At 56.1% G+C, this 26,900-nt stretch overlaps 1 protein-coding gene across 2 annotated transcripts; it reads right to left on the bottom strand.

The window, feature by feature from the left end:
* Positions 1-456: 456 nt before the first annotated feature.
* On the bottom strand, positions 457-26,899 carry IGHMBP2 (immunoglobulin mu DNA binding protein 2). Of its 2 annotated transcripts, XR_009504741.1 has the most exons (16): positions 26,735-26,899; positions 24,846-25,015; positions 21,312-21,495; positions 21,005-21,102; positions 19,097-19,260; positions 17,397-17,597; positions 15,178-15,325; positions 10,614-10,788; positions 7,708-7,890; positions 7,306-7,424; positions 6,667-6,761; positions 5,561-5,684; positions 4,051-4,881; positions 2,391-2,563; positions 907-1,558; positions 457-731 (listed from the first exon to the last, which is right to left on the bottom strand). XR_009504741.1 is itself a non-coding variant. In XM_059932250.1 (15 exons), exons 1-15 carry the CDS (start codon positions 26,818-26,820, stop codon positions 1,361-1,363), a joined length of 2,949 nt encoding a protein of 982 aa, XP_059788233.1. In that variant the 5' UTR covers positions 26,821-26,899; the 3' UTR covers positions 457-1,360. The 2 variants fall into 2 exon arrangements, 1 of the variants encoding a protein (XP_059788233.1); XM_059932250.1 differs by having other exon boundaries at positions 457-1,558.
* Position 26,900: the final 1 nt, after the last annotated feature.

Raw genomic sequence — 26,900 nt, 5'->3', positions numbered from 1 at the left:
AAACCCAGACACCTGAACACCAGTGGCTCTGAGGGCCCCGGGGATGGGAATGACGACGGGGGCGGGAGGGCGCAGTAGGTGACAGGGAAGGAGCCAGACCGATGCCCAGAGGCCCCGTGCAGGCCCGGCCTCTTCTCCAGCGGCGGCTCTAGGCAAAGCGCCATCCTCAGCGCTGTCCTTCCTTCGAGCCGGACCCTGTGTTTTCCTCTCCAGTTCACAGTGCTACACCTGCCAACTTGAAACTTTCGTTCCAGTTGGTAGAAAATCAAGCAGAACAGGTACGTTTTCTCCCCCTTGTCGTTTGTCCCCAGGACAAGAGCTGCCCCGCGTGGCCGGCGCCCACCTCCCCCGCAAGGCCCCGAGTGTCCTGCGCTCACCGGTTCTCAACCACTTCGGAAAGTGACGCTTTGAGCAAAGAGGGGAAGAACGACCATCGGAGACACATAACACACATACTGTGGACCGCGTGCACATATTTTTATTTAGTTTTTAAATCACTTATATCCCTTTGAAACACATAAAACTCTGCGGATAAAAGAATACATCCACCTGGGGTTCTCTTCAACGAGGGACCCGGGAGGACACCTCCGGAGGCTCTGGGTCTGCAGGGGTCAGCAGCGCCGGCGCTCTGGGGTGGCTCTTTCCCAAGACCATCACCGGGAACGGCGCCGAGGACGGGCAGGCGCCGGCCAGGGAGCCTTCGTGAACCACACCTGGGCCTGACCGAGGGCCTGCACAGCAGCAGAACGGCCAGAGCTGTCAGGTCAGGCTGGGGCCACCGCAGCCACGAGGGGACAGACAGAAGACGGCCTCGGTGAGTCACAGCCCCAACGAGGGGCGAGTCGTGCATGCGGGCACGCAGGAGAAGTGCCAGCTCCGAGACATCACCTGTGCGCCCTCTCTCACCTGACGGGCTGAACGCTGGCCAGCCCTGGACGGCGGGGACATCACTTTTATGGAGTTTGAAGCCCAGGCAGGTGTCCGAGGGAACAGAACCTTCCCGACGCCGGAAGCAGCAGCCCGTGATTCCGAGGGCGGGATCTCGGGGAATGGCCTGGGCCGGGAGTGAGGAAGGGGACGCAGCACTCCAGGGCCTTCCCTACAGCAGCCCTGAGAAGCGGCCACTGGCCCTAGCTGTGCCCCCGGCCTCTCCACCGCGACCCACCGCGTCAGAGCAGCTAACCACCCGGGGCTCCCGCAGCCCCCTCACCCGTCACCGGGGAGACGGCGTGGCTCTGCCTGCAGCACTGTCGCCAGGAGCTGCCTGCCGCCGGGGACGGAAAGACGCTGGGGGCAGCCCCGCTCACCGGCGGCCACAGCTTCAGACACAGAGGCGGTGCAGGCGGTGGGGTTCCCGGCCTCACTTCCCCGTCTCCTTCCTCTTGCCCCTCCGCCGGCCGGTCAGCTGGTCCAGCTTCTCGTCCAGCCTCCTCTGCAGCTGCGCCCTCTTGGCAGGGTCCAGGGACCTGTCCTTGGTCCCGCTGCCGGCGTAGAGGACCCCTTCCCGGCTAATCCTCTGCCGCGCATGGGCGCGAGCCCTCTCCCCGCAGCCGTGGATCTGGGGGAACAAGAGGCGGTGCTGCGCCGGGCGTGGGGGAAGAGGCCCCCAGTTCTGCCATCGCAGAGCTCGGGGGGTCATGAAGCCCCAGCACCAACCTCGGAGGGGCTCCCTATCCTTCCCGCACATGGACCCTCACCTACGGGCTCCCGGGGGTGGGGGGCGGGCAGGGTCCACACCCTGGCAGGGCTGGCAGCTAGAGCCCAAAACCCTTCCTGCAGCCCTGCCCAGACCCTCCTCTGAGCAGATGCCAGTGCAGTGCCGGCTCCCACACCTCCCTGGCAGGGTGATATCTATCTGCTTGGCGGTGACACACGCACAGACCCACAGTTTGTATGTGGGTGACACACCCCCGCGCACAGGTCCAAAGTTTATATGTGGGTCACACACACGCACAGGCCCACAATTTGTTATGTGGGTGACACACACAGGCACAGGCCCACAGTTTGTATGTGGGTGACACACACACACAGGTCCGAAGTTTATATGTGGGTCACACACACACACAGAGGCCCACAATTTGTATGTGGATGACACACACGTACAGGCCCACAGTCTGTATGTGGGTGACACACACGCACAGACCCACAGTTTGTATGTGGGTGACACACACACACACACAGGCACACAGTCTGTATGTGGGTGACACACACACACACAGGCCCACAGTTTGTATGTGGGTCACACACACACACACACAGGCCCACAGTATGTGGGTGACACACACACATACAGGCCCACAGTCTGTATGGGGTGCATACACCCAGGATCTGCGCCCTGGAGACAAAGCCCTGCCGCCCTCCCCACTGCCCGAGCCCGAGGGCCCGCGTACCTCGGGCAGGTGGTGGCTGAGGCAGTAACGGCGGCCGCAGTGCAGACAGAGCTGGCCCAGGGTTACGACGCTGGCTGTGCACTTGGCGAGGCCGCAAGTGTTGTCAGCCTTGATGGCAGCCGAGACGAGGGCGTCAAAGTCCTCCCCGGCGGGCAGATCTATGGTCATGGGTCCTGTGAGGGGAGAAAGGCGTCACCCAAACAGGCAAGGAGAAAGAAGTCGGACCAGAACTCTCCCGCTGGGCCCACGGCTGCCCCATCGAGCAGCTGCACCCGGCCTCCTGCTTTCGGGGCCACAGCGAGTGAGCAGACGCACCATCGAGCTGGGTCCCTCACCGAACCGACGACCAGTCACACCAGGCAGTGAAGGCATGAGTTTCCAGAAAGGGCTGGCAGTGCAGGAAGCAGGCCTGCACAAAGTTCATCCTCTTAAATCCAGAAAAGCATTTAAATGTGAGAATGTTCCTTACCTCGTTAAGTACAAAAAAAACCCAAACTACCATGCCTCCAGGGTAATGGTCAGATGAACTACTGCACGTTCACCGGCCAGGGTTAACAAAACCTTAACGTTCGTAACCAGGTGTGTGAAAATCTTTTAAAGTTGTAGGAAAACACTCAGAAGAGGAAAAGAGACACAATTATAATATGGTCGTAATTCTGAAATTACACCATAATTCTGGCTGCTTGAAGAAGCGTTCAAGCAGTTCAAACCCCGAGCAGTGCCAGCACCCCCGAAATGGGGTGATGTCTCCACAGGGCGCTCGGTCCTCCAGTGGCCACGCCCCACACCTTCCTCTGGAAGGAAGGCCAGGTCCTCTGGTCATGCCTTCCTGGCCCCCGTCCTCCATGGCAGTTACATGTTCTCAGTGGGGTTTAAACAGGAGTGAAGCATCTCCTTCCCGCATCAGAGTGTCAGCTCCCACAGGGCGGAGGTGGCGTCCGTCTTGCTCACTAGCACAAAGGTTGGCACACAGAGGTCGCTCACTAAATGTCATGGAGCGAGTTCAGACGGACCCTCAGACGCAGGAAGGCTGGCTTTGAAAGCTGAGAATTATGCTCGTGCAGCTTTGCATACAGGCATCAAGGGATACGGGGAACGGGACCGGCTTCGCGGTCTTGCCAAGAGGGAAGCGGCTGTAACAGAGCTCACCGAGGCGTCTCCAGAAAATCCAGACCCTGGACCTTCAATCTCAGTACGGGACGGGGGTGCAGAGTAAACAGGCCCCGGGCGCCCCAGCAGAGGGCCAGCACAGCCCGGGATGCGACAGCGGAGTGCGCGGCCCTGCCTGGGACCCCGCGAGCCCGTGGAAGGAGCGCCGTGGCCGCGGCAGGGCGCTGCGGCTGCTCCTCCGTTCCCAGGGGCCCCGGGCCCACGCCGGCTGCTCCTCCGGGCCCTTCACCTGCAGTAGAAGCTCTGAGGGCTCCCTACCTGCCGGGCCCTAGGCGAGGCCCCGGGCACACAGAGGCCACTGTGACTAGCACGGCCCTCAGGGAACTCAGACCACACCGACTGAAACCCGGCACAAAGTGCAGGATCAGGGCAGGGGCACCACCGGGAAGGGGTCTTGATTCTTTCGAGGGTGGCAGGTGGGTCTGCGGTGGGGCAAACTCCCCAGTAAAGGGGACACCACACCCATGTTCTCGCGAGTCAACCAGCTTACCTTCTGCTTCTTTCTTCTTTTTCTTTTCTGCTAACTTCCGCGGCCCGGAGCCCGTGGCCCGCGGCTCCTGCTGGCTCCCCGCCCTCTGCAGTCTCTCCAGGTGCAGCGCCTTCAGGTCCGGCTGGCCCTGGCTGCTCTGCTCCCCGATGGGGGGCTCTGTCTGCACAGGGCTGGGGGGCTCTGGACACAGAGGGGCTTTGCTGCCAGGCCCTGCCGGGGGTGCTGGAGCCGCAGGGGCCGGTGGGACCCTCTTGCTCACGGTGATGAACCGTTCCTTCCCCTCCCCGGCACTTTCGTGCCTCAGCCCATACTCTTCCGCGATCTGATGGACCCACATCCTGTGTTGCGAATCCAGGGAGGCAGGGAACTCTAGCTGTGTCTTCTCACTGGCCACGAACTCCATTATCACGGCCCTGAATTGCTCTGCGCCTTCTCTGCTCCTGGCTCCCTCCCGGCCGCCTCCGTTGAGGCTGGGCTGAGGCTGGGCCTCGGAGGACAAAGGCGCCGTGCCTGGCTTCTTCCGACCCAGCGCGGCCCCCGTGGGCCGCCTGCTCCCGGGAGCCCTCCTGGCCGTCGCGGCAGAGCCGCGGGGCTTCGCGCCGGCCTGGCCAGGGCCCTGGGCACCTTCACGGGAGTAGTTCTCAGGGACGATGTCGTCGAGGTACTCAAAGGCTGTGCGCACCTCCCCGTGCTCCGTGAAGTAGTCCACCAGGGTCTTCAGGAAGGCGTGGCTGTTGACGGTGTGGGAATCGCAGACGATGGCCACGTGGCGCCGGGCGCGGGTGACGGCCACATTGATGCGCCGGTTCTCGGCAAGGAAGCCAACCTCACCTGCACACGAGCCGGGGGGCGCGGGGAGCAGAGACTAAGGGTTAGGAAGGCAGGCCTCCCCCCATCAGCGACCATCACCCGAGAAGAACCACGTGGCTCCGTCCACCCCCGCAGCCAGGGGCCCCGTCGCTCAGCACCCACCCCTCGGCCCCCAGCCGCCATCTAGGACGGTCCTGAGGTCCCACCTGGGGCTTTGGCTGCTACCAGACTGCCGCTCATTCCCAAGTCGGTACAAAGTCCTCTCCCTAAGCCCAGACCCAGGACACAGCCCAGGGCTGCAGCTGCGGCCGACACACGAGGGAAAGCGCCAGGGACATTCCAGTGTGTTCTTCCCCCGCCTCAGCTTATCCCCCCCTCTTATCTGCTGCCAACCTCGTACTGGAAACGACTCACAGAGCCCGTTAACTAACAACTGTTTCTGGGTACAATTTTCTTACCAGATGGAACATCCACAAGCCCTGGCCGCAGAAGCCATGCCCGGAGGCTAAACTGGCCTGCAGGCCAGGAGACAAGCTCTGGGCTCTCGGGACCCCCCTCTGCAGCAGCGTCCCGGCCTCCCCAGCCACCCCGCTCGGCTTGTGGGACCCTAGTTCCCCGACCAGGGATCGACCCTGGGCCCTGGGCAGTGAAAGCGCCGAGTCCTAACCATTGGACCACCAGGGAATTCCCAGCTCCGCACCTTTCCTGTTGGATCTGACGAAGGACAGGATCACAGCCTCCTTCTCTCGGCCCTGGAAGCCGTCAACGGACTTAATCTCGAGCTCCGGGTGCCTGTGCGTGAGGCTCTCTCTGAGCAGGTCCACCTGAAACACCAAGCGAGGCCACACATCACAGCCCAGGTCGGGGCGGCCTGGACACGCTGCCGTTCAGCCCGGCGGAGGCCTGGCCCTGCAGAGCTGCCAGGCCCCAGGGAGGCCCCGCAGGAGCCTCGGGGAGAAGGCTTCCGAGAACCGCTCTTCCCGCGGGCGTGCGCACAACAGATAAGACAGCACACAAACGTGGCAGCTGTGACCCACACCCCAGCGCTGACGTGCGTGCCACCATCTCGCTTGGCTCAGACATCCCCACGTGTGACGCCTCCAAACCGGGACGGCAACTGATCTGCGGGCCTCACAATGCTTTGAAGCAGGTACGTCTTTCCTACCAAAGCAGGCAGGCTTTGCTTCACGAGCACAGAGGCACTGAGAGGGGAAACGGCAAAAAAGCCCAAGAGAAGGCAGCAGACGTCTGTTGTGTCTGCTGGTCCCGACCCACGGCCTTCTCCAGGCGACAGCCGCGCCCCCGACCTTCCTTCGGGCAGCCTCCGGAGCCGCGCCAGCCCCGTGGTGTCCCATGAGCCGGAAGGCCGACCCCGGGAGGGGCAAGGACCCAGCATCCGGCCATGGCCAGCGGCTCAGGGACGGGACAACCTGAGCCGGACCAATAAGACTCAAAGCTGAGACTCCCGTGGGAAGTGCCATAAGGAGACAGGCGGCCCCCGGGACCACCTTGGAAGGACGACGTCGGGCTGAGGCTGCCTGGCCCCCGAGGGCAGGCCTGAAAATGCAGCCGACACAGCTAACCAGGCGAGAGCCCAGGATGGGGCAGGGGACGGCATGGCAGGGGGAAAACACGGACAGGTGGACGGAGGCCATTGCTGAGGTCATTTGAGCCCTGGATCCAGTCAGGATGTGGTCAGTTCCACCCTGGAGCTTTCGTCCCAAGAGCCCATAAATCGCCCTCTCCCTCTGGCCCCTCTGGGGCGGCGAGTTGCCCGACACACACAGAGACAGCGGAGCCCCACACCTGCAGGTTGTATGGCGTGATGATGGCGATGTCGCCGGCCTGGACACCGGCGTCCACCAGCGCCTGGACGTGCAGGCTGACGAGGCGCACTTCACCTGGAGGGAAATGGGCGACTTCAGCACGAGGCGGGGCACGCCTTGCACACCTGTTTTTTAAGCGCTTTTCCGTCTGTGCCGACAGGCTGCTCTCACACTGGGCCTGACTCCTGCGAGCCAACACCCTGGGGCAGAGGGGCCACCAGGCCCGGCAAACAGCACAGGACCCGCAGCTGACGGGAGCCTCCTCTTGCAGCGGAAGAACGGCTGTGCGTTCCACTGACTGGCAGCCCTGTGAGTGAGCCAGGGTCGCGTCCCAAGGCCAAGCCAGGCGGCGCCGGGCCACTCGGTTCTGAACGAGGACACAGGACGCGACCTGGGCCCACCTAATCCCTTGACTCGGGGCCGTCCGCCCGTCGAGAACTCCACCTCCCAGGGCGTCTGGCTCAGGACCACCTCCCCAGCGAGCAACGTGCCCTCACCTCCTCCCCCTCCCTTCGCCCGGCTCCTCTGTGACGTGGGCAACTGAGAGGGGCTTCTGTTTTCAAAGCGCAGCTCGGGGTCTTTTTAATCAGAAAGGCTGGCGCTTTGCAGGCGGGCTCACCGGGGTTCCCTTTCGATTGCTCATCCTCGTCCTCCAGCTCAAACAGCCCGCAGCCGGCCGTGTCCACCAGCAGCAGCGGGACACCCGTCTCCTCCGTGGCAGCCACCCCCGGGAGGTCCCTGCACACAGGTGAGACTGAACACACGAGGCCCCGGCGACAGAGCGGCGCTGGGGTCCCAGAAACAGGAGCCCCGCTGCCCTTCTCCCCCAGCCCGCCCCCCTGCCCCGACAGGACAGCGGACGGTGCAGAGAGCGAGGGACCTCAGACTGCATGAGCCCGACCCAGCTCTCCAGGGCGAAATGCAGAAATCCAGTCTCAGAGGCCACTTTCACTCTCAGATCTTCATGGAACGTGGTTCAGGTGACACAGGGGACGGGGGTGTAGCGAGCGGAGTCACTCACCGCAGGAGGTGCCCGGCCACGGAAGGGTGGGTCGTGAGCTGTCCCTGGTACAGGGCCTCCGAGGCCCAGCGCGCGATGGCCTGGTGCATGCGGTACTGCACGTCCAGCATCCGTACCGACCTGGCGCCATGCCCTTCCGCCAGCCGCTCCATCAGGCTCAGCGACAGCCCCGCCTGTGCGGCCCTGCCCCAAGGGGAGAACAAGGAGGGAGGGCCTGAGTCCTGAGTCCCACCGAAACCAGGGGCCGGGGAGGAAAGCAGTCCTCAAACCTCAGCACGCAACCCACGCCCCACTTCTGACCTAGAACTAAGGGTGCGGCCCCTCAGAGGTGCCCACATCCTAATCCTGGGACCTGCAAGCATGTGACCTCGGTGACAAAGGGGAGGAGCAGAGATGGGAGAGGATCCCGGGTCATCCGGGAGGGCCCACGCCATCACAGGGGCCTTCTAAGAGGGAGGCAGAGGGTCAGCATCAGAGAAGGCGATGTGACAAGAAAGCCGTGAAGATGCTGCAGAGCCGGCTTTGAAGACGGAGGCGGGGTCACAAGGTAAGGAAGGCAGGTGGCTCCAGAAGCTGGGAGAGGCAAAGGCACCGATTCTGCCCGGAGCCTCCAGAAGGAACCAGCCCCGCCCACACCTTGATCTCAAGCCACAGTGACTGATTTTGGACCTCCAGAACTGTAAGCTAATAAACCCCTGTTGCTTGAGTTCGTGGTAATTTGTTACAGCAGCTAAAGGGAACTAACACAGACAAGCTTTTAAAAATTCCAACACACTCCGGCCGTGAGGAGTCCACTACTAACAAGAGGAGTAGCTGACGGCTGCTGGGTGCTTCCCACGCACCAGACACCGCTCTCGACACTTTACACCGATTAACTCGCCTCATCCTCACAAAGCCTGAGCCGGTTACTGGTACGCTTCCCCTGTTCCACACGAGGAGAGCGAGACCAGCCCGAGGCCGCCCAGCCAGTGAGCCGCAGAGCCAGGACCCGGCCAGGCCGCCGGGCTCCAAGCCTCCCCTAACCACCGAGGGAGCGTGCCCAGGGTGACTCCAGGCATCCGTCCTCCCTCCGCGACTGACCACACCTCTGCAGTTGATGCTGTCTGATAAAGGTACCTACTAAAAGCAGCGCCAAGGACAGGAGGGGTGACGTGACTACCAGCCCCAACCACAAACCCAGAAACACCCAGCACGACCCCCCAGACAGATTTCCCCCCAAATCACCCTACTTTCTCCACAGACACCATACGGTGCCCCCTCCCCGAGGGCACACCGTCCACCCAGAGACCCGCTTCCCAGGACCCCCCGGGCCTCCTCCGGAACCAGCCACTGAATCGACACCCCCGAGGCCCCGCTTCTGGAGAGCGTCCGAGCCCGTCCCCACACGCACGCCCGCTCCCACCAGGACCATCTTCCAAACCACGTCTCCCACTTTATTCACCCCACACTCTGCGCCCTCACTCTGAAGCCCCCGGCCGGACGCCCCTTCCCGGGGGACCCTGACCTGCACACTCCTCAGCTCCGGGGTCCCCACCCCCCTCCTGCGAGCTCCACCGACGGCCTCCCTCGCACGGACTGGAGGAGACCCTCGTCTACAACAGCAACAGCAGGGAGAGGGCCGAGATCTCCTCCTGATCTCGCGGGGGCCTCAGCCTCCGGGAGCCGCCCCTGGACCTGGGCGTGGGAGCTGGCCCGGAAGAGGCCAGTTTGCTCAGGGACACCAAGGGCCAGGCCTTGTCCCCAGGCCTCACAGGCCTCACACTCCCGCTGGGAAGTAAACGATGGACCGACGCACACCACCGCCAGGAGTGCCGAGTGCTGAGAAAGCCAGGCGAGCGAGCCGTCGACGGGGATGACAGAGAAGTGAATGAAGGGCGGGCGGGACCCCTGACACCCGGGGAGGAGGGACGGAGGGGCCAGCGTGGCCGGAGCCCTGGGGGGTCTGCGGACGGGGTGAAGAGGCCCGGTGGCGGCAGCAGGCACCCAGGAAGCAGTCACACCACCAGGGACTGACTGCTGCGTCTCTACAGCGGCAGGAGCGCGGTCCCCTGAGCCACCCCTCGCGCCCTCAGTGGAAGGACGTGCCTGCAGATGAGGGCCAATCAGCCAGAGTCAGTCACGCAGCCACCCAGGGGACCAGCTCTCCCCCGGGACCCCCGCGCGAACGCGCACCTCCACCTGCCGCCCCGTTAGAGGACGTCAACTCGACAGGCAGGGACTGAGCACGCGCCCGGTTCTGGGGCCGCAAGGATGGACACCACTCGACCCGCGACCTCAGGGAGCACACGTCTGACCGAGCTGCCGTGTAAACGAGCGAGTGCAGGAGCGCACGGAGGACGGCACCCCCGGCGGGATGAGAAACCCCGCTGCTGTCGGAGCTGCTGCCCGGGCGGCCTCACAGCGTGACCATCCCGCTCGTGCCAGAGCCCGCACGCCCGGGAAGGACCCGAGCTCAGGGCTCCCGCTCCCGCTCTGCTTCGCCCGGGGCGCCTTTTACAACCACCCCTGACAGCGAAGCCCGGGAAAAGCCAGTGGCCTCGGCCCCCACCAGCTTATAAACGACAGGTCTGCCAGCCGCTCTCTAGTGACCTGGGCTGGACGGCTGCCCCTCCCCCACTGGCCGCGTCCCCTCTTCTGGCATCTGTGAGTCATACATCTTGAGACCCTACTTCCTCTGTGCGGTGTAACTGAAACCACGCCTCCGATCAGGAGGACCCCAGGCTTTTCCCTCCGCCGAAGTGGGGGCTCAGGTGCCCAGGGCGCCACCTGCCCACCGCACATCCTTAAGTCAGCACATCGGCCAGGCTTCCCAGCACCTCCAGGGCCTCCGGGTGAGCCCGGGGCTTCTGGGCTGGGCTTCGAGGGATAGACAAGGGGGTGGCAGCTGAGGGGCGGAGGGGCCTTACTTGTGAGAGATGATGGTGGGGGGCAGCTGTTTGTGGTCTCCGGCCAGGACGCATTTCCTGGCCTTCAGCAGGGGGATCCAGCAGCTGGCCTCCAGGGCCTGGGCACACTCGTCAATGACCACCATGTCGAAGTGGCCGTCTGGCAGCAGCTTCAGGGGACCGTCCGAAGAGGCACCTGGTCGAAATCAGAACCGTAAGCCTTTACAGGATGCACCGGCTGTGTCATCCTAGCTGCAGTCACCCCAAAAGAGCCACCAACAAGCCACCGTTTCATCATCTAGTCTTGTATTAAGGCTCGTGTAATATGCTTGCACCTGGGAATAAAACCTGGGAAGGACGTTCCGGAGCTCACGGTTCCAGCCCACTCCACGTGTAAGTGTGAAGCAGTGCGCCCCTGGCCATGGGCCACTCCAACGTTCCATTCACCAAAATCAATCAGCCCTTTGGGGCTGGGACCCCAAATCCTTGGAAGGCTGTCTTAATTCTAAATATTATTTCTGTATCATTTTCTGAATTTAGAATTTAGTTAATTCTCTTCTTAGGTGTTCTCTTGAACACACAGAACGATGAACTGCTGGGCGTTCACCCAGGGAAAAACCCCCAAGTACCAGCAACACAGAACCACCGCACCAGTGCCTCCTCCGTGGAACCCAGAGCCAAACAGTGGAACAAGGTCCAGTGCGGGCGAGACCCGGGGCCCATGCCCACGCTCACAAACAGCGGCGAGGCCTTGGGCAAGCCACCCGACCCCAGCTCCTCATCTACAGACGTGGACAACACCTGCATCTCACAGACCGTTACACATACCACATACTAACAGAGCACGGATGTGTCAAGTAACACATATCGGTTGTCCAAATACATATATAAACACGTAGCACACATATTAAATAATATATATCAAGTGCCTGCCACAAGATGATAGGCTTTAACAAATGCTACAAATGTGAGTTCTTGCCCTTTTCCCCTAGGTTAATTACGTTAAGATGTATATTATCTTATGACTAAGACCTACATCTTGATAAATTTCCTGAGCCCGACTTTTCAGAGACGGTTAGGGAGTCTGTCTGCAGAGAAGGCAGAATTGGGACGGGGCTTTGGATAGCTAAGAGCTGTGCCTGGATTATGGCTGTGATTTCACGTTGCAAAGGGAAGCGCTTCTAGGAATCTCACTCCCGTTCCCCAGTCTAAGCAGGAGGGACCTAAAAGGCCACATGCTGACCTTGCACGGAGGGGCGGCTGTGCTTTCCAGCGGGTGCTGCATTAAAGTCAGTCAGAGAAGAATGTGAGCAGAATCGGCTGACTAAGGGCCTCTGGAAACTCCCTCCACCGCTAAAGCAACGAGAACACTGGCAAAGCTGTCAGAAGCGACTGTTTCAGAACTCCAGCAATCAATCCAAAGCTTACAGCAATCCAGGAGTGTCTGCTCTGAAAACTGACTAACTCTGGGCAAGAAGAGCGGGCTCTGTGGCATTCCTGTGCACAGGCACCGCTCCCAGCTCTGTGCTGGCCCTGAAACCAATGGCCTGCAGTCACAGTGAAAAGCAGCAGCCTGCCCCACTGGGGACAGAACTCCTTCGAAGCCCCACCCCCAGAGAACTGTCACTGTCAGACGTGCTGCTGGTTCCCTGGAAGGTCCCACTCGCAAGACTGTCTTTTTCTGACCTGACTTGGAGCTCGCCCTGTGCAAACAGCCCTTCCCCAGGGGGTGTCAGTGGGAAACAACCAGAGGCCACCATTGCACACGAGTGCTCTCAGAGGCCGTGGATAACAGCTGGCGCAAAGCAGGATGACCAGAGCTTTGAAGGAAAACCTGGGGAGTGAGACGTCCGTGGGCTTTGAAAGCTCCGACACGTGGCCGGGAATCGAGAAGCCACACTCGTGTTAAGGGCTGTGTGCACACTCGGGAAAGACCAGAGGAGGCCCTACGCACTCACCTCTGGCTCACCTTGGGGCTCTGCGCCCACAGGAGGTGAAGGCGAGGGATGTCTGAGAATGACGTCCCGCCAAATAGAGACTATCGATAAAGACACAGAAATTATTTAAAAAAAAAAAAAGTCTGCAGTTGAAAAGTACAGTAACTGTTATTCACTGGAAGGGCTAAACAGCAGATCTGAAAAGGCAGAAGAATCAGGAAACAGGCCAACTGAATTATTCAGTCTGAGGAACAGAAAGAATAAAGAATGAATTCCATGACCAGCACCTTGAAGACCGTCAAGTACACCAACGTATGCATAATAGGAGCCCTAGAAGGAAAGGAGAGCAAGAAAGGGGCCAAAAGAATATTGGAAAAAATAATGGCTGAAAACTTCCCAAATCTGATGAAAAACAAGGCACACATCTAGGGGACTCAACAAACTCCACGTGGTTAACCCAAAGGGAGCACACCGAGACTTTTACCACAGTCAAGCTGCTGAAAGACAAAGAAGGAACAGCAGGAGAGAAACAACCTGTCACATACAAGGGGTCCTCAGTAAGACTAACTCTGCCTTCTCAGCAGAAACCATAGAGGCCGAGAGGCAGGGGGTGACACATTCAAACAACTAAAAGGAAAAGGCTGTCAACCAAGAACTCTACCTCTTAAAACAGTCACTCAAAAACAGAGAAGAAAAAAGATATTCCCAGGTAAAGAGAAGCTGAGACCTGCCCTTCAAGAAATACTAAAGGGAGTCCCCTTCAGGGTGACATGAAGAACCCTAGACAGTACCTCAAATCCACACAAAGAAGCAAAGAGCACCAATAAAGGCAACTACATAGGTAAGAACAAAAGACAGTATGAAAGCATTTTTGTAATTCTGTTTTTGTCCTATCTGATTTAAAAGGCAACTGGGCGAAACAATAATTACAAAGTCAATCAGAACCTGGACTCTGTCCCTTAGAGTAGCCCCCACGAGAGGCTGTGTCAGACAGACCCCAAGGCAACCCCCTCCTTGACCCTGGCCTCCCGGTATTCACACTCCGTGTAATACCCTCCCCTTAAGTGTGGGCCAGACCCGTGCCTTGCTTCTAGCCAAAGGAATACAGCAAAGGTGATGGGGTGTCACGTCACGGTAGCATTACAGAAGACTATAACCCATCTTGCTACCAGACTCTCTCACTTGCTGGCTTTTAAGAACCAAGTGGCCATGTTAGAAAGGCCTAAAGCAGCTAAATGTGGTCTCCAGCTGAAGTGGCTATCTTTATACCAAAGTAGATTTCAAAAAAAGAACATACTAGGGATAAAGAAGGTCATTTCATAATGATAAATTGGTTAATTAATAAAGAAAACATGACATTTACGCCCCTAGTAAAAGAGCTACAAAGGACATAGGGCAAACATTGACAGAACTCCAAGGAGAAATAAACGAATGTGTAGTTACGGATGATTTCAACACCCCTCGCTCGGTGATAGGACACATAGACAGAAAATCAGTAAGATACAGACTTGAACGACAGTTATCAACCATTAAAAAACACTTCAACCAAACCAGACAGCCCATTCTTTTCCAGGGTATGTGGAACATTCACAGAGACCACATTCTGGACCATAAGATAAGTCTCAATGAAACGATCCAAGTCGTACATAGTATGTCCTCTGTCCACATGGAATTAAATTAGAAATCAATGATAGGAAGCTATCTGGAAAACCTCCAAATATTTGGAAAGAAAATGACACACTTCTAAATCATCACGTGTCAAAAACAGAAATTAAAAGAGAAATGAGACAGTATTTCACAATGAATGAAAATGAAAACACAATACATCTGAATTTATGGGATGTCGTGAAAACAGTACATGGGGAAACATTTATAACACTAAGTGCGTATAGTATAAAAGACAACAGGTCTCAAATCAATACAAATCAATGACCTCTGCTTCCAGCTGAAGAAAATAGAAATTGAAGAGCAAACTAGACCCACGTGAGCGGGAAGAGGGAAATAACAGAGGAACCAATGCCGAGATCAATGAAACAGAAAACAGAAAAATAACAGAGAAAACTGGTGATACCAAAAGCCGGTGCTTTGAGGTGATCAATAAATTAATAACCCCCTTGCCAGAAGATCAGGGAAAAAAGAGAGGATACAAATTACCAACATCAGGAACAAAATAGGTGACATTGTTACTGATGCTATAGACTTTTAAATGATAAGGGGTTATTATGAACAACTTTATGCCTAGGAATTGAACAACTTAGATTAAATGGGCAAATTCCTTGAAAGACACAAGCTCACTCAAGAAGAGACACCCTGAATATCCTATATCAATTAAAGAAGTTGAATTTGCAGTTAAAAACCTCCCTACAGGGAGTTCCCTGGCAGTTCAGTGGTTAGGACTCAGCACTTCCACTGCCGTGGCCCGGGTTCAATCCCTGGTTGGGGAACTAAAATCCCACCAGTGTGCAGTGTGGCCAAAAAAAAAAGAAGAAACCTCCCTACAGAGAAAACTCCAAGCCCCGAAGGGCTGGAATTGGTGTATTCTACCCAATTTTAAAGACAATTCTACCAAACTCTTCCAGAAAACCAAGGAAGAGGGCATACTCCCAGCCCTCTTCGAGGCCACATGGGGTGGAGGCCCGTGCCCTCACCTGTGTTTGTCGCGAGGACCACGTTGGCCGCCACCAGGCTCTCCAGCATGGCTGCTTCCTCTCTCTCCTTCAGCTCCTTCCTTAACAGCGTGATTTCATTTCGAAAATTACTTTTCTCTCTCTTATCCTGGGTCTTCTTGCTTTTTGCCTGTAAAGAAAAGCAAAGAAAACATCATAATTCTGGCTCGACTTTGCACTTATTTTTAGCTCCTTTTAATTCACAAAATGCTTTTATTTATCATCAATTGGTCCACTTCCGTAAGTCCCTTCAAAGGCGCTAAAAACTCAAAAGTCTTTCTTGAAGGAGCAACAGATCCACACAGGTGACATCCTGACTGGCCTTAGAGCCACTGTCACCTCCACAGGGAGAGGGAGGAAGGGAGAGTGTAGGTCCTCCAAGAACCGTAAGCTCAGCCGAGCCCAGGGGTGGGAGCCCAGCCCTGCCCTGCACAGTCATCAGACATACGCCTGGGGAAGAAAAAGCACCTGCTCGTGCCAGGATTTGGGTTTTAGTAGTTTATACAGAGAGAAGCTGAGTTTCTCTCACTATTCCACATTTGTCAAGAGAGTAAAATATTTTCTTCAGCCCCCAAAATGTCTACCTAGACCCTGACTTACTTTCATACGCAAAAGACATGTAACCCCTTCCTTATCTGTGATTTCTGCTTTGGAGAAGGGGTTTTAGCCGAAATGACAGGAGGGAGGTCTAACTTACAGAGAAGAAAACTCTGAAAAGCATGGATTTTTTTTTTTTGGCTGCATTGGGTCTTCGTTGCTGCTTGCGGGCTTTCTCTAGTTGCGGCGAGTGGGGGCTACTCTTTGTTGCGGTGCGCGGGCTTCTCATTGCGGTGGCTTCTCTCGTGGAGCACGGGCTCTAGGCGTGCAGGCTTCAGTAGTTGTGGCACATGGGCTTCAAGAGTTGTCGCTCACGGACTTCAGTAGTTGTGGCTCGCGGGCTCTAGACAGTGGCCTCAGTAGCTGTGGCCCACAGGCTTAGTTGCTCTGCGGCATGTGGGATCTTCCCGGACCAGGGCTCGAACCCATGTCCCCTGCATTGGCAGGCGGATTCTTAACCACTGCGCCACCAGGGAGGTCCCAAAAAGCATGGATTTAAAAAGGAACAAGAAAATGAAATCGGGCTTCCCTGGTGGCGCAGTGGTTAAGAATCCGCCTGCCAATGCAGGGGACACGGCTTCGAGCCCTGGTCCGGGAAGATCCCACATGCCGCGGAGCAACTAAGCCCATGCGCCACAACTACAGAAGCCCGCACTCTAGAGCCTGTGAGCCACAACTACTGAGCCCGCGAGCCACAACTACTGAAGCCCGCGCGCCTAGAGCCCGTGCTCCGCAACGAGAGAAGCCACCGCAATGAGGAGCCCATGCACCGCAACGAAGAGTAGCCCCCGCTTGCCGCAACTAGAGAAAGCCTGCGCACAGCAACGAAGACCTGACACAGCCAAAAATAAATAAATAAATAGATTTATAAAAAAAAGAAAATGAAATCATCCACCTGTGTGACGGCGCGAATCACATCACTGCAAATTCCTACAGCGCCTTTAACCTTGAGTAACATGCATGTGTCCTGGTCTCCGCCCCTGGGCTTCCCACTATTCCACAGGTCCGTGGGGAAGGCTGAGTCTTCGCACCAGCCCCAGACCAGACACGAGGAGAGAAATGTGAGGCAGTGAGACGGGCTGGCGGTGAGCAAATACAGGGCAGGACACGCGATTAAGGGAACTGGGGGCGGACGTGTAAACTAGAGAACCAAAGAGCTCGAAAGTTCTGAACTGCACGAGAAAACTCCATCTCAAACTGACCTATCACCTACCTAGCTCTCGTTCACAAGGGTCACACCATGTTTTATATTAACGGACTAGAAATTTAGGGAGGACGCATATTTTCTGAATTTTTATTTTCAGGCTTTTTTTTCTGCTGCTCGATATCATCCAGCCAACATGCCAGACACAGGGAACCCTTAAGAGGAATATTTTCTGCAAGACGATTGCTCGCCTCTTCATGAAACTATCTTGAAGACAGGTGAGTCCCTGTTCAGTGCTGAGCACAGGTCTCTACCAAAAATGGGCGGTCCCAACGTTCGCGATAAGTACATGAATCGGCAAAGGCCAGAGAAAAGCAGGAAGAGGATACAGCGCACTGCCGGCAAAGACGGCACATCATGACACCACACGCAGGGCGGACACCGGCTGAGAGCTGCTCACCAAGACCTGGTCGATGTCCCTCCTGACGTCAGCCACAATCCGGGTGCCGTCACCCCGCGCCAAGACCGCGTCCAGGGAGTGCTGCTGCACGGACTCCAGGAGCCGTGCGGGGTGCCCGAGGCGCAGGAGCCTCTGCTTCCACTGGGCCAGCTGCTCCACTAGGTTGTCCACGGCGATGTTAGAGGGGGCGCAGCACAGGACCTGGGGAAGCACAGCGCAAACTCGGGCTTGGTGGTTTCTTTTCTAACGAAATCACTTAAGTTTACATTAAGCAAATGGAAAGTCCGAAAGTTAAAGAGAGGAGGGTGGAACGTGAGCAACCAGTAACGTTACAGTGTAAACGTCCGGCTGTAAGGACGGATGCAGACAGTCTGCAGGACATGTGTTACTGCAAACCGACACAACATCTGGATACTAGACCTCGGGTCTTAAGAACCTGGTAGGCTCCAAAGGACCAGAAAGGGTGCCCGGCACCTGGAAGGAAAGGCCTCAAAGTGCCCTGAGATGATCAGGGCCGGGACAGCCGTCTCATCACCCATCAAGTCACTTTATCATCTGACAAAGCGGAATGACGAAAAACCTTTCTGAACGGGCTCAATCTTGCTTCCAGAACTGCAGTCTGGCTCTTAGGAGGGGGCGGAGCAGGAAGGGGAGGCGGAGAGGAGAGTCCCCACCCCATCCAGGTGGCCAAAGGCGGTTTGCACCGAAGCGTGCACACAGGTGTCTCCTGTTTCACTGTTTCCTGAAACAGAGGCACCCAATTAAACCATCAAATCTGCTCCCTGCCAGTAAGTCATCTTTCACCAGCTTTTCTTGGTAAACGTCTTGCCAAGACAATCATTTGCAGGAAACCATTGGACGTGGCCTCGTAACCAACATGCATCTCCCTGCAGGAGCAGGGGCTCTGGGGAGAGTGCCGCCCGAGTCTGAGTCCTGGCTCTGCCACCCACTGTGGAGGGATGGGGCCCGAGACCACAGAGTCCCCATGCCCGGGGCTTCTGTGAGGATTAAAGGGGCGAACACTGGAAAGACTGAGAAAGGTGCCTCGTTCATAAGAAGCACCCAGGAAATGTCAACCTACAAACGTGGACCATATTGCTCTAATTCTTATCCTTATCCAACGTTTATGACTCAGAAAGGTTTTCTAAAAAGCTCTCCATGTGCTCAGAATCCACGCTGACTTGTGTTGATACAGATGAGGATGAAAGATCCTTTCTCAACCATTAAAAATCTAAGCGAACAATAACACACAATATCACATTCCACATCTCGGAAACCGGTAACCTGCACTCTGCCCAATTCACCAGACCACCTGATTAACCGAGACACTTCTGTCTCGGGCAACTGGCTGCAGGGTCTTCTCCTGAATGGCACAGACTGTCCCTGGTCACCTGCACGCCCGGCGTGCCCAGCAGGGGCCTGAGCACAGCGCATGGGTGCTGAGTGGACGGCTCCTGGCCCGTGGCCTGGTCGACAGTAGCCCAGACGTCACCACCCCAGACCAACGGTCCCAAGCACGGCCCCACACCCCAGGCACTGTCAGAGACTGAAAAGGACCCAGCCCAGTGCTCGGTCAGTAAACACTCAGGAGCATTGCCCACCGAGTCCCCCGGAGCCCAGGCTGGGGCCCTGCTGGGCACCTGCGAGCGCGGCAGACCGGAGTGAGGGGTGCCGGCGGGGACACGGTGCCCACTGCCCACCTTTGAGCCCTGTTTCACAGCTTGGAGAATGATTTCAACCACAGTGGTGGTCTTCCCGGTGCCGGGAGGCCCATGGATGATGGCAAGTTCCTTCTGGGACAGCGCGAACCAGACCGCTTCCTGCTGGGAGGCGTCCAGAGTGGCGTTGTAGAAGGTCAGGGGGGCTGCGGAACAAGCGACAGTGAGGCTCCAGCTCCCCGTCACCCGGCGCTCCCCACCCCTGACCCCGCGTGTGCCGACAGAAATACGGGCTGTAACGGGGAGAAAGCCGGCCCTCCCCAGGGGTCAGCCAGTCATCGCAAAATCAACCTGCTTTGTTTTCCTGGACCAGGAATCTGCAGACTGTGGCCCGCAGGCCAAGCCCAGCCGGCCACCTGCTCGGTGAGTCAGGGGTCCCTGGGACACTGTCCCCAGCAGCTTGCCGCCGCGCCGGCCGGCACAGCCTACAATGTTTACCATCTGTCCCTTTATTGAAAAAGTCTGCCAACTCATACTCCAGAATAACAGCTTCTTGCAAAGTAAATGTTTCTGGGAACAGATTCACTTCTACCATAGTGTCCCTTTTTAAACGCCCATAAAACGATGAAAACAAACAACAAAAAGAATTATGAGCAGATCCAGGACCATGTCTCTGTTCTGAACCTTCCACGGCCGGTTCTGACGACCTGCTTCGTAAGCGCCGCGCTCGGAGAGCAGGTGCCGCTGCATCCCGCCTCGCACCCGCAGCCTCCGCCCCGCGGTGCCCGCAGCAGAGACGCGCGCGCTGACCCCCACGGGCACAGGGTGCCGACCCGGAGGTAAGACGGAGACAGAGCAACGGAGCATCCGACCCAGAGCTCCTGCGTGTCCCCTCCTCCCCTGGACGCTGGCTACAACCAGGGCGCATCGGGTTCCTTGAAACACAGCAAATACCGTGCTAGTTCCCGTCCCAGCTCACAGTAGCCTCTCGGTAAACAGTCGGCAGAAATAAAATCGTATTGAAATGTTGAGTGCTTTTGGAATCTGAGAAGGTACAAAGCAGCCCTGAGCTTAGAGCCAACACACCGCCAGGGTATGAGCACCGGCTTGACAGGAAAAGGGTGTGGGGTGGTAGTTGTGTGAGAACGACTGAAGCTATACTGTAAAAACTGGCCAAGTCCAACATCTACAGAGTGGTTCAATGACAGACAGCTGCTTGATGAGGTGATAAACTCCTCTCAAAATGAGCTTCTCCAAGACACTGAAGGAGATGAGAAATTGCACAGACCACCGTGAGAACAGTGGGGTGTCTGTGTGTGTGTGTAAGTGTGTGTGTACACGTGCACATGCATGTGTCTGTATGTAAGTCAAACTATTCTATGTGAAGGTGGAAAAACAACTAGGAGAATACACACACGTATCAGTGAGGCTCAGCCTAAGTGGCAGGTTTTCGAGTGATTTCTTTCCCTTGTTTATATGCTTCTTTATTTCCAAACGTTCTATGACTAATACACGGCACTCTTACAATTAGAAGTAAACTGTCTTCAATTTAAAGGATACTGAGAAAATAATCAAATGCACTTAGAACTGAGACTTTTCAAACTATAAAAAAATGCTATCGAGCATGAAGCATGATCAGCCATCCTCTGTTCTCACAGGGCACTGAGCTAGAAGAAATACCCTCGCATTTCAAAACAAAAATATTCAATATTTAGATATGTTAGAAAGAACATCATAAAAAAAAAATGGAATGAGCTACTTCTTTGACACCGTGTACAGGAAAGAGACTTAGTTCTAGCAAGTCACACAAAGAAACTTATAAAAAGACACTAAGGTAGATTTCTTCTCACTGTACATTCTCAAACTCTTGCTAAAATGGCCCAGGGTCTCACTGTTCGAGATCCTGTCCATGGTGATTTCAACCAGGAAAGGAAAACTACAAGCTCTTACGTATCTCACTGGCAGGGCTGGGGTCTGATCCGCCGAAGAGGACCTCTGTGAGCGAGGACGCGGGGCCAGAATGATACTTCTTTAGGGTAATCAGAGTTCTGACAAAGGAGAAAATGAAAATTAGGGGCTTAGTGAAAACCAGCAATTAACCCAGCACCCGAGGCCCCACGCAACGCTGCCACCCGCCGTCTCCCATGAGGGGCACGCGACCCACCCCAGACTGGCTGTGCCTGCCCTCTTCTGCCCAGCAGAAGTGAGGTGTGTTTAAGGAAAATGTCACATGTGACCTCCAGTCACATATACTTACTTTTTCAGTCGCTTATAAGTGATGTCATTGGCAAGTTTTAACAGCCTGTAGGAATGCTCTTGGTCCAAACTCAACTGGAAATCATGGGACTCGTCAAAGGCCACGGTAACCAATTTCTGGGTGATCCGGGTCAGGATCCCAGTGGCCAGCTGACTGTCTTCCTCATACAGACCCACTATGTCACCTACAGAAGCAAAGACCAGTTACATAAACGCTGAACAAAGTTAAACGTGAATTACTTCATATGACAAATTCCAGCATATTTCAAACATTGTATCTGTTACTTTCATTAGAAATGAAGTCAGTAAAAAAAATACTTTTAACTAACATCATATGTGAAAATTTACTGCAGCTCAATGAACTGTTTAAAACAAACATGACAGTCAATAAAATATTTAACGTCTTCCTCTGTGCCCAGCACTGTTCTGGGTGCTGGTCTATATTAGGAATAAAACACGGTCCCTGAGCTCACGTTAGGGAGGAGAGGCACAAATACAAAAACCTACCAGGGGTCAGAGCCAAGGGCTTTAGTTAAGATGAAGTGCAGGGACTTACCTGGTGGCACAGTGGTTAAGAATCCACCTGCCAATGCAGGGGACACGGGTTCGAGCCCTGGTCCAGGAAGATCCCACATGCCGCATAGCAACTAAGCCCGTGCACCACAACTACTGAGTCTGCGCTCTAGAGCCCACGAGCCACAACTACTGAGCCTGCGTGCCACAACTACTGAAGCCCGCGCGCCTAGAGCTCGTGCTCCACAACAAGAGAAGCCACCGCAATGCGAAGCACGTGCACCGCGATGAAGAGTAGCCCCCGCTCGCCACAACTAGAGAAAGCCTGTGCGCAGCAACGGAGACCCAATGCAGCCAAAAACAAATAAAATAAATAAATGTATTAAAAAAGAGAAAGGGGCTTCCCTGGTGGCGCAGTGGTTGAGAATCCGCCTGCCAATGCAGGGGACAGGGGTTCGAGCCCTGGTCCGGGAAGATCCCACATGCCGCGGAGCAACTAGGCCCGTGAGCCACAACTGCTGAGCCTGCGCGTCTGGAGCCTGTGCTCCGCAACAAGAGAGGCCGCGATAGTGAGAGGCCCGTGCACCGCGATGAAGAGTGGCCCCCGCTTGCCACAACTAGAGAAAGCCCTCGCACAGAAACGAAGACCCAACACAGCCAAAATAAATTAATTAATTAATTAATTAAAAAAAAAAAAAGAGAGAAAAAAGATGAAGTGCAGCAGAGGGTGGAGAGGGACGAGGGTGCCATTGCAGAGTGTGTGGGAAGGGCCTCTCTGAGGGGTGACCCGGAAGCAAGGTGGGCCATGGAAAGAGTGGGGGCCACGGGCTCACCTGGGGGAGAACATTCCAGGTGGAAAGGGAACACTGATGGAGGAGGGACAGTGCGGTTTGCTGCCCGCTCAGCTGGGCCGCCCCACTCCTGCGACAGCTGTTTGGTGATGCACCATCACCAGGCGAGTCTGAGAGGCTCCCCCTGATGCCGGGACGGAGCACACGACCCACACCCAAGCCAATCAGGGCTTCGCGTGCCCCCTGGCTAGCGACTGGCTCGGGGATGGACAAGGGACCAAATCAGAGCCCCTGAGACGTGGTGAGACTTTCGGGTGGACGGCTGCAAGGAGGCCCTCACCCTTCCCAGCTGGACCAGCAACGGGAGAGGCTGTGAGGGCTGCAGCTGCTACCACTTGGCGCCTGAGAAGGAAGCCGACCCAGGAGAGGGCGGAGCCGAGACGCGGAGCGGAACTGAGCCCAGGTGACCTCCTCTGAGCCCTGCAGCCGCCTTCCAGCTATCACAACCCATGCGGCCCCCTCCTGCTCCAGCCCACATGGCTCGGGGTTTCTGTCACTCGAACACAGACAGTTCTGACCAAACAAGGATCCGCGCTGAGATGCAGCCAGGGCCACCCACACACTCACACGCCATTTACTCCGAGTCAGAGTACGTGCCAGACGTCAGCCAGGCATGAGGCGTATTCTGAGTCCTAGCTGCTTTCCTTCCAGCCAATGAGTTTCATCTGCACCTTGAATCTGTTCTGTCTCCCGCCCCAATTTTTAAAGACGAAGAGCAGGTGGCAGCAGCGCCCCTGGGCCCGAGGTCCGGTTCTGCACACGGGGGCCTCCTGAGGCTGAGCGCAGGCGACCCCGTCCCGACTGTGACTTCCCCACCGGCCGCCCTGAGTAGGGTCCCACATTGCAGAATTCACATCTCTCAGCTACAGAGCCTTAAAACTGCTCTTCAGGAGACGAGAAACTAACAACCCCACCTACGTCTGATCAGGAGCTGAGGCAACACGTCAGGTTTTCAGCTCCGTACTTTTTCACATCAGCAGCTGGCTTCCTGTTTATCAGCTACTCATCAACCTCTCAGGTCGTTCACTCCACAACACTCACTAACTGAACACATATTATTCCTTTGGTTTTCAGAGCTTACAAACGCCCTGCACGTACATTCAGTCCCACCCACTCATCCTGATGGCGAGGCCGAAAGCTCAACTGTAATCCCCTTGGTTCTGTTCTTCAGAGGACACGTGACTGACTCTCGGCCACTTAACAGCAAAGTGTAAGATCTGACTCCAAACCAGCAGCTTCCCCTCCTCCTATCTGTCTCCAAACCCAGCCCGTCCGTATTCCAACGACTGTGGGGCAAGAGTCTAGAAAATCGAAATGTGAAACCAGCAAACTCTGTCACCACCAAACAAGGCAGAGAGACTTTTCTAGTGGAAGTACAGCGTTCGGCAGAATTGCTCTCCCCCAGTCTCCAGGTCTGATCAAAAACAAGCGTCCCAGGGATTTCCCTGGTGGTCCAGTGGTTAGGACTCCGCGTTTCCACTGCAGGGGGCACAGGTTCGATCCCTGGTCAGGGAACTAAGATCCCACATGCTGTGCGGCGTGGCCAAAGGAAAAAATAAAAATAAAAAATAAATAAAACAAGCATCCCAGGTGTGAGCTTACGAAGCTTCTTCTAACTGCCCCTCCTTTCCAGCAGAGCTGCCACAAGTTTAGCCAAAGTATCCTTGGCACAGGGAAGGTCTGGGAATACACAACTACACACGTTGAACCATCTGGACCAGAGCTATTCAAGAGACGTGTGAGAGTCATGTGTAATTTTACATTTTCTAGTAGCCATACTAAAAAACCAAAAGAAACAGGTAAATTTAATCATGTTTTACTTAACCCAATATATGAAAAATATTATCATTTCAAGACATAATCAGTATTCAAAGAAATTACTCGATATTCTAAATTTTTTGTACTAAATCTTCAAAATCTCATGTGTATTTTACACGAGCAGCAACCACTAGCCGTATTTCGAGTGTTCAATAACCCCACGTGGCTGGTGGCTGCCAGTCTGGACAGCGCTGATCTAAACTACCAAAAAGCCTCATAATTGCTGAATTCCTAAGTGAGAGTTTTCCATTACAATGCTTTATTCCCCAACTGGTCGTATGTGACCTGGTCTTTACAACCCACACCTGCAGACAGCAATACTCAACGTCCACCTATGAGAAAAATGCACAGACCGGAAGTAAAGCTGTTACTGGGAAGCACAGCTGCAGATATGCATCTCCTGGGCTCAAAGGTGACCAGCAACCGTCCGTACATCCCGGTCCGCTGGCTGGATACCTGCAGCTTCAGCAAGCAGACGCCTCGGCTCTGGAGTTCTTTCAGAGAGACATTTTCCTGCCAGGACCTGGGAGACACCCAATGTTGAGACTTCAGTATTTGCATTTTACCAGTTTTTACTTCCAACCGTGCAGGAAGAACAGATGGCGATCTCTGCACAGGCACTAAGGGTGACCAGGGAAACTCTAAACCTGCCCCCTCTCAAACCTGCCCCCCACCATAGCCCCAACGCGGTCTGTGCCCTCCTCCCAGTTTCCCAAGACAGAACCTTCGCTCATCTTCACCTTCTGTCCTGGGTCCTGTGTGTCAATGAGTCCCACCAGGCCCCTCCCATTTGTACCCAGAATCCACCCCTGCCTCCTCCTCACCGCCACAGCTTTGGTTCAAGCCCACATCACTGGCCGTCTCTGGACTAAACTGAGCTTCCTAACTTCCTTACCTCTGGGTTCTCCCCAGCCAATCCCAGCAGCAACATCCAACAGATCCCCCTAAGATGAAAATCTATTCACCTCCCTGACCTGCTTAACTGCGCCGAGGCCCATCCTCTGCACAAGAATATAATACAATCTTCTCCACAAGGCCCTTCCCAATCTGGCCCCCGCCTATCTTCCCATGGGTGCTTACTCTGTACTCTGAACCGTGCTGATCACTTGACTTAAGAGATCATTGTGTTCCCACCTCACTGGTTTGCTGTGAGAATGATCTCATTTTACAGATGAGGTAACTAAGGCTGCAAAGTCACCCAGCCATAAATCATGGAGCTGGGATCCCACTGAGGTCGACAGGACTGCAAACGCTCTTAACCATCACGATCAAAAACCTCTAAAACAATTCCTCTCCACTTGGGCAGCACAACGGTTGAGTGCAAACTCTGGGATCAGCCTGCCTGAACTCAAATCCTGGCTTGACCTGTGTTACCTGGAGCACGTGACTTAACCTCTGTCTCAGCCTCCTTAGACATAAAACGAGAATTACAGTAACCAACTCCGCAGAGCTGACGTGAGGTTTAAAGGGATTGATGTATGTGGGGTGCTTTTACAGCCCTCAGTGTCATCTCTCAAAGTTTCAGCCCTACGAAAACAAGCCCGGCTTTCTCAGGGCTCCACCCTCGCCTGCAGGGCTGCCCTTCCTCCCCACATCTCTTCCAGGAATATCCTCCCCCGCATCCACCTGAACCCCTATTTTTCTGCAAGCTGTGCTCAGGCACCACCTCCTCCACGAAGCCAGCCTCAACCTAAGGCTCCCCAGGGTCAGCTGTCCACCCTCCTGCTCCCACAGCACTTTGCTTGCACACACGGGTCAGCACCTGTCACGCTGGAAGGGAACTGTTTCCGCTCCCACCTGCCCCTTCCGCTCAAACCCAGCCGCCAGGGGACCATCAGTGACTCTGTCTCACTCGGGGCCTGGCACGGAACAGGCGCAAACACTGACAGAGGGAACGATGACGGAAGAGGGCTGAGAACACTTTGGGGATGGAACTGGGGAGAGAGGCAGGACCTACGAGGCAAAGTTCAGGGGGGACTTCAGGGGGAGAACAGACCCTTCCTAAGGGTCCCCCAAACGGAACGGGCTGCCCCGGGGGGTGAAGAGGCTTCTATCTCTGGGGGAGGCCGAGCCCCTTCACAGCCGCGATCCGGACTCGAGGAGTCAGGAGGGCAAATCCCGACCCCGAGGCTGGTCAGGCCGATCCCCCAGGAGGGAGGTCCGCCCAGGGTCTGAGCTGGGAGAGTAGGGGGGCCTGGGGGAACCGCCGGACAGACCCCGAGGCCCGGGCCGGCGGCCATACCTGCGCTCCTCGACCTCCGCGTCCCTCTCGAGCTCCAGCAGGCCCAACTGCTTGGTCACGAAGCTCTCCACAGCCGCCGAGGCCATGGCCGCAGTCCGGCCTGGGCCCGGAGCAGCTGAGGTCCCGAGCCGCCGAGTTCCGGCTGCCGCGAGGGGCGGTGCTCCCG

The sequence above is a fragment of the Balaenoptera ricei genome, chromosome 8 (assembly GCF_028023285.1).
Source record: "Balaenoptera ricei isolate mBalRic1 chromosome 8, mBalRic1.hap2, whole genome shotgun sequence".
NCBI classification, from domain to species: Eukaryota; Metazoa; Chordata; class Mammalia; order Artiodactyla; family Balaenopteridae; genus Balaenoptera; species Balaenoptera ricei.
The sequence above is the reverse complement of the archived record's forward strand: the minus strand, read 5'-3'. Positions and strand labels throughout refer to the sequence as shown.

Excerpts from the sequence above, each read along its gene's own strand:
- IGHMBP2 (XM_059932250.1), bottom strand. The coding sequence starts at position 26,820 with ATGGCCTCGGCGGCTGTGGAGAGCTTCGTGACCAAGCAGTTGGGCCTG. Across the intron at positions 6,762-7,305 it reads GCAATCGAAAGGGAACCCCG|GTGAAGTGCGCCTCGTCAGC; the intron begins GTGAGCCCGCCT and ends ATTTCCCTCCAG. Across the intron at positions 2,564-4,050 it reads AAAGAAGAAAGAAGCAGAAG|GACCCATGACCATAGATCTG; the intron begins GTAAGCTGGTTG and ends CTCCCCTCACAG.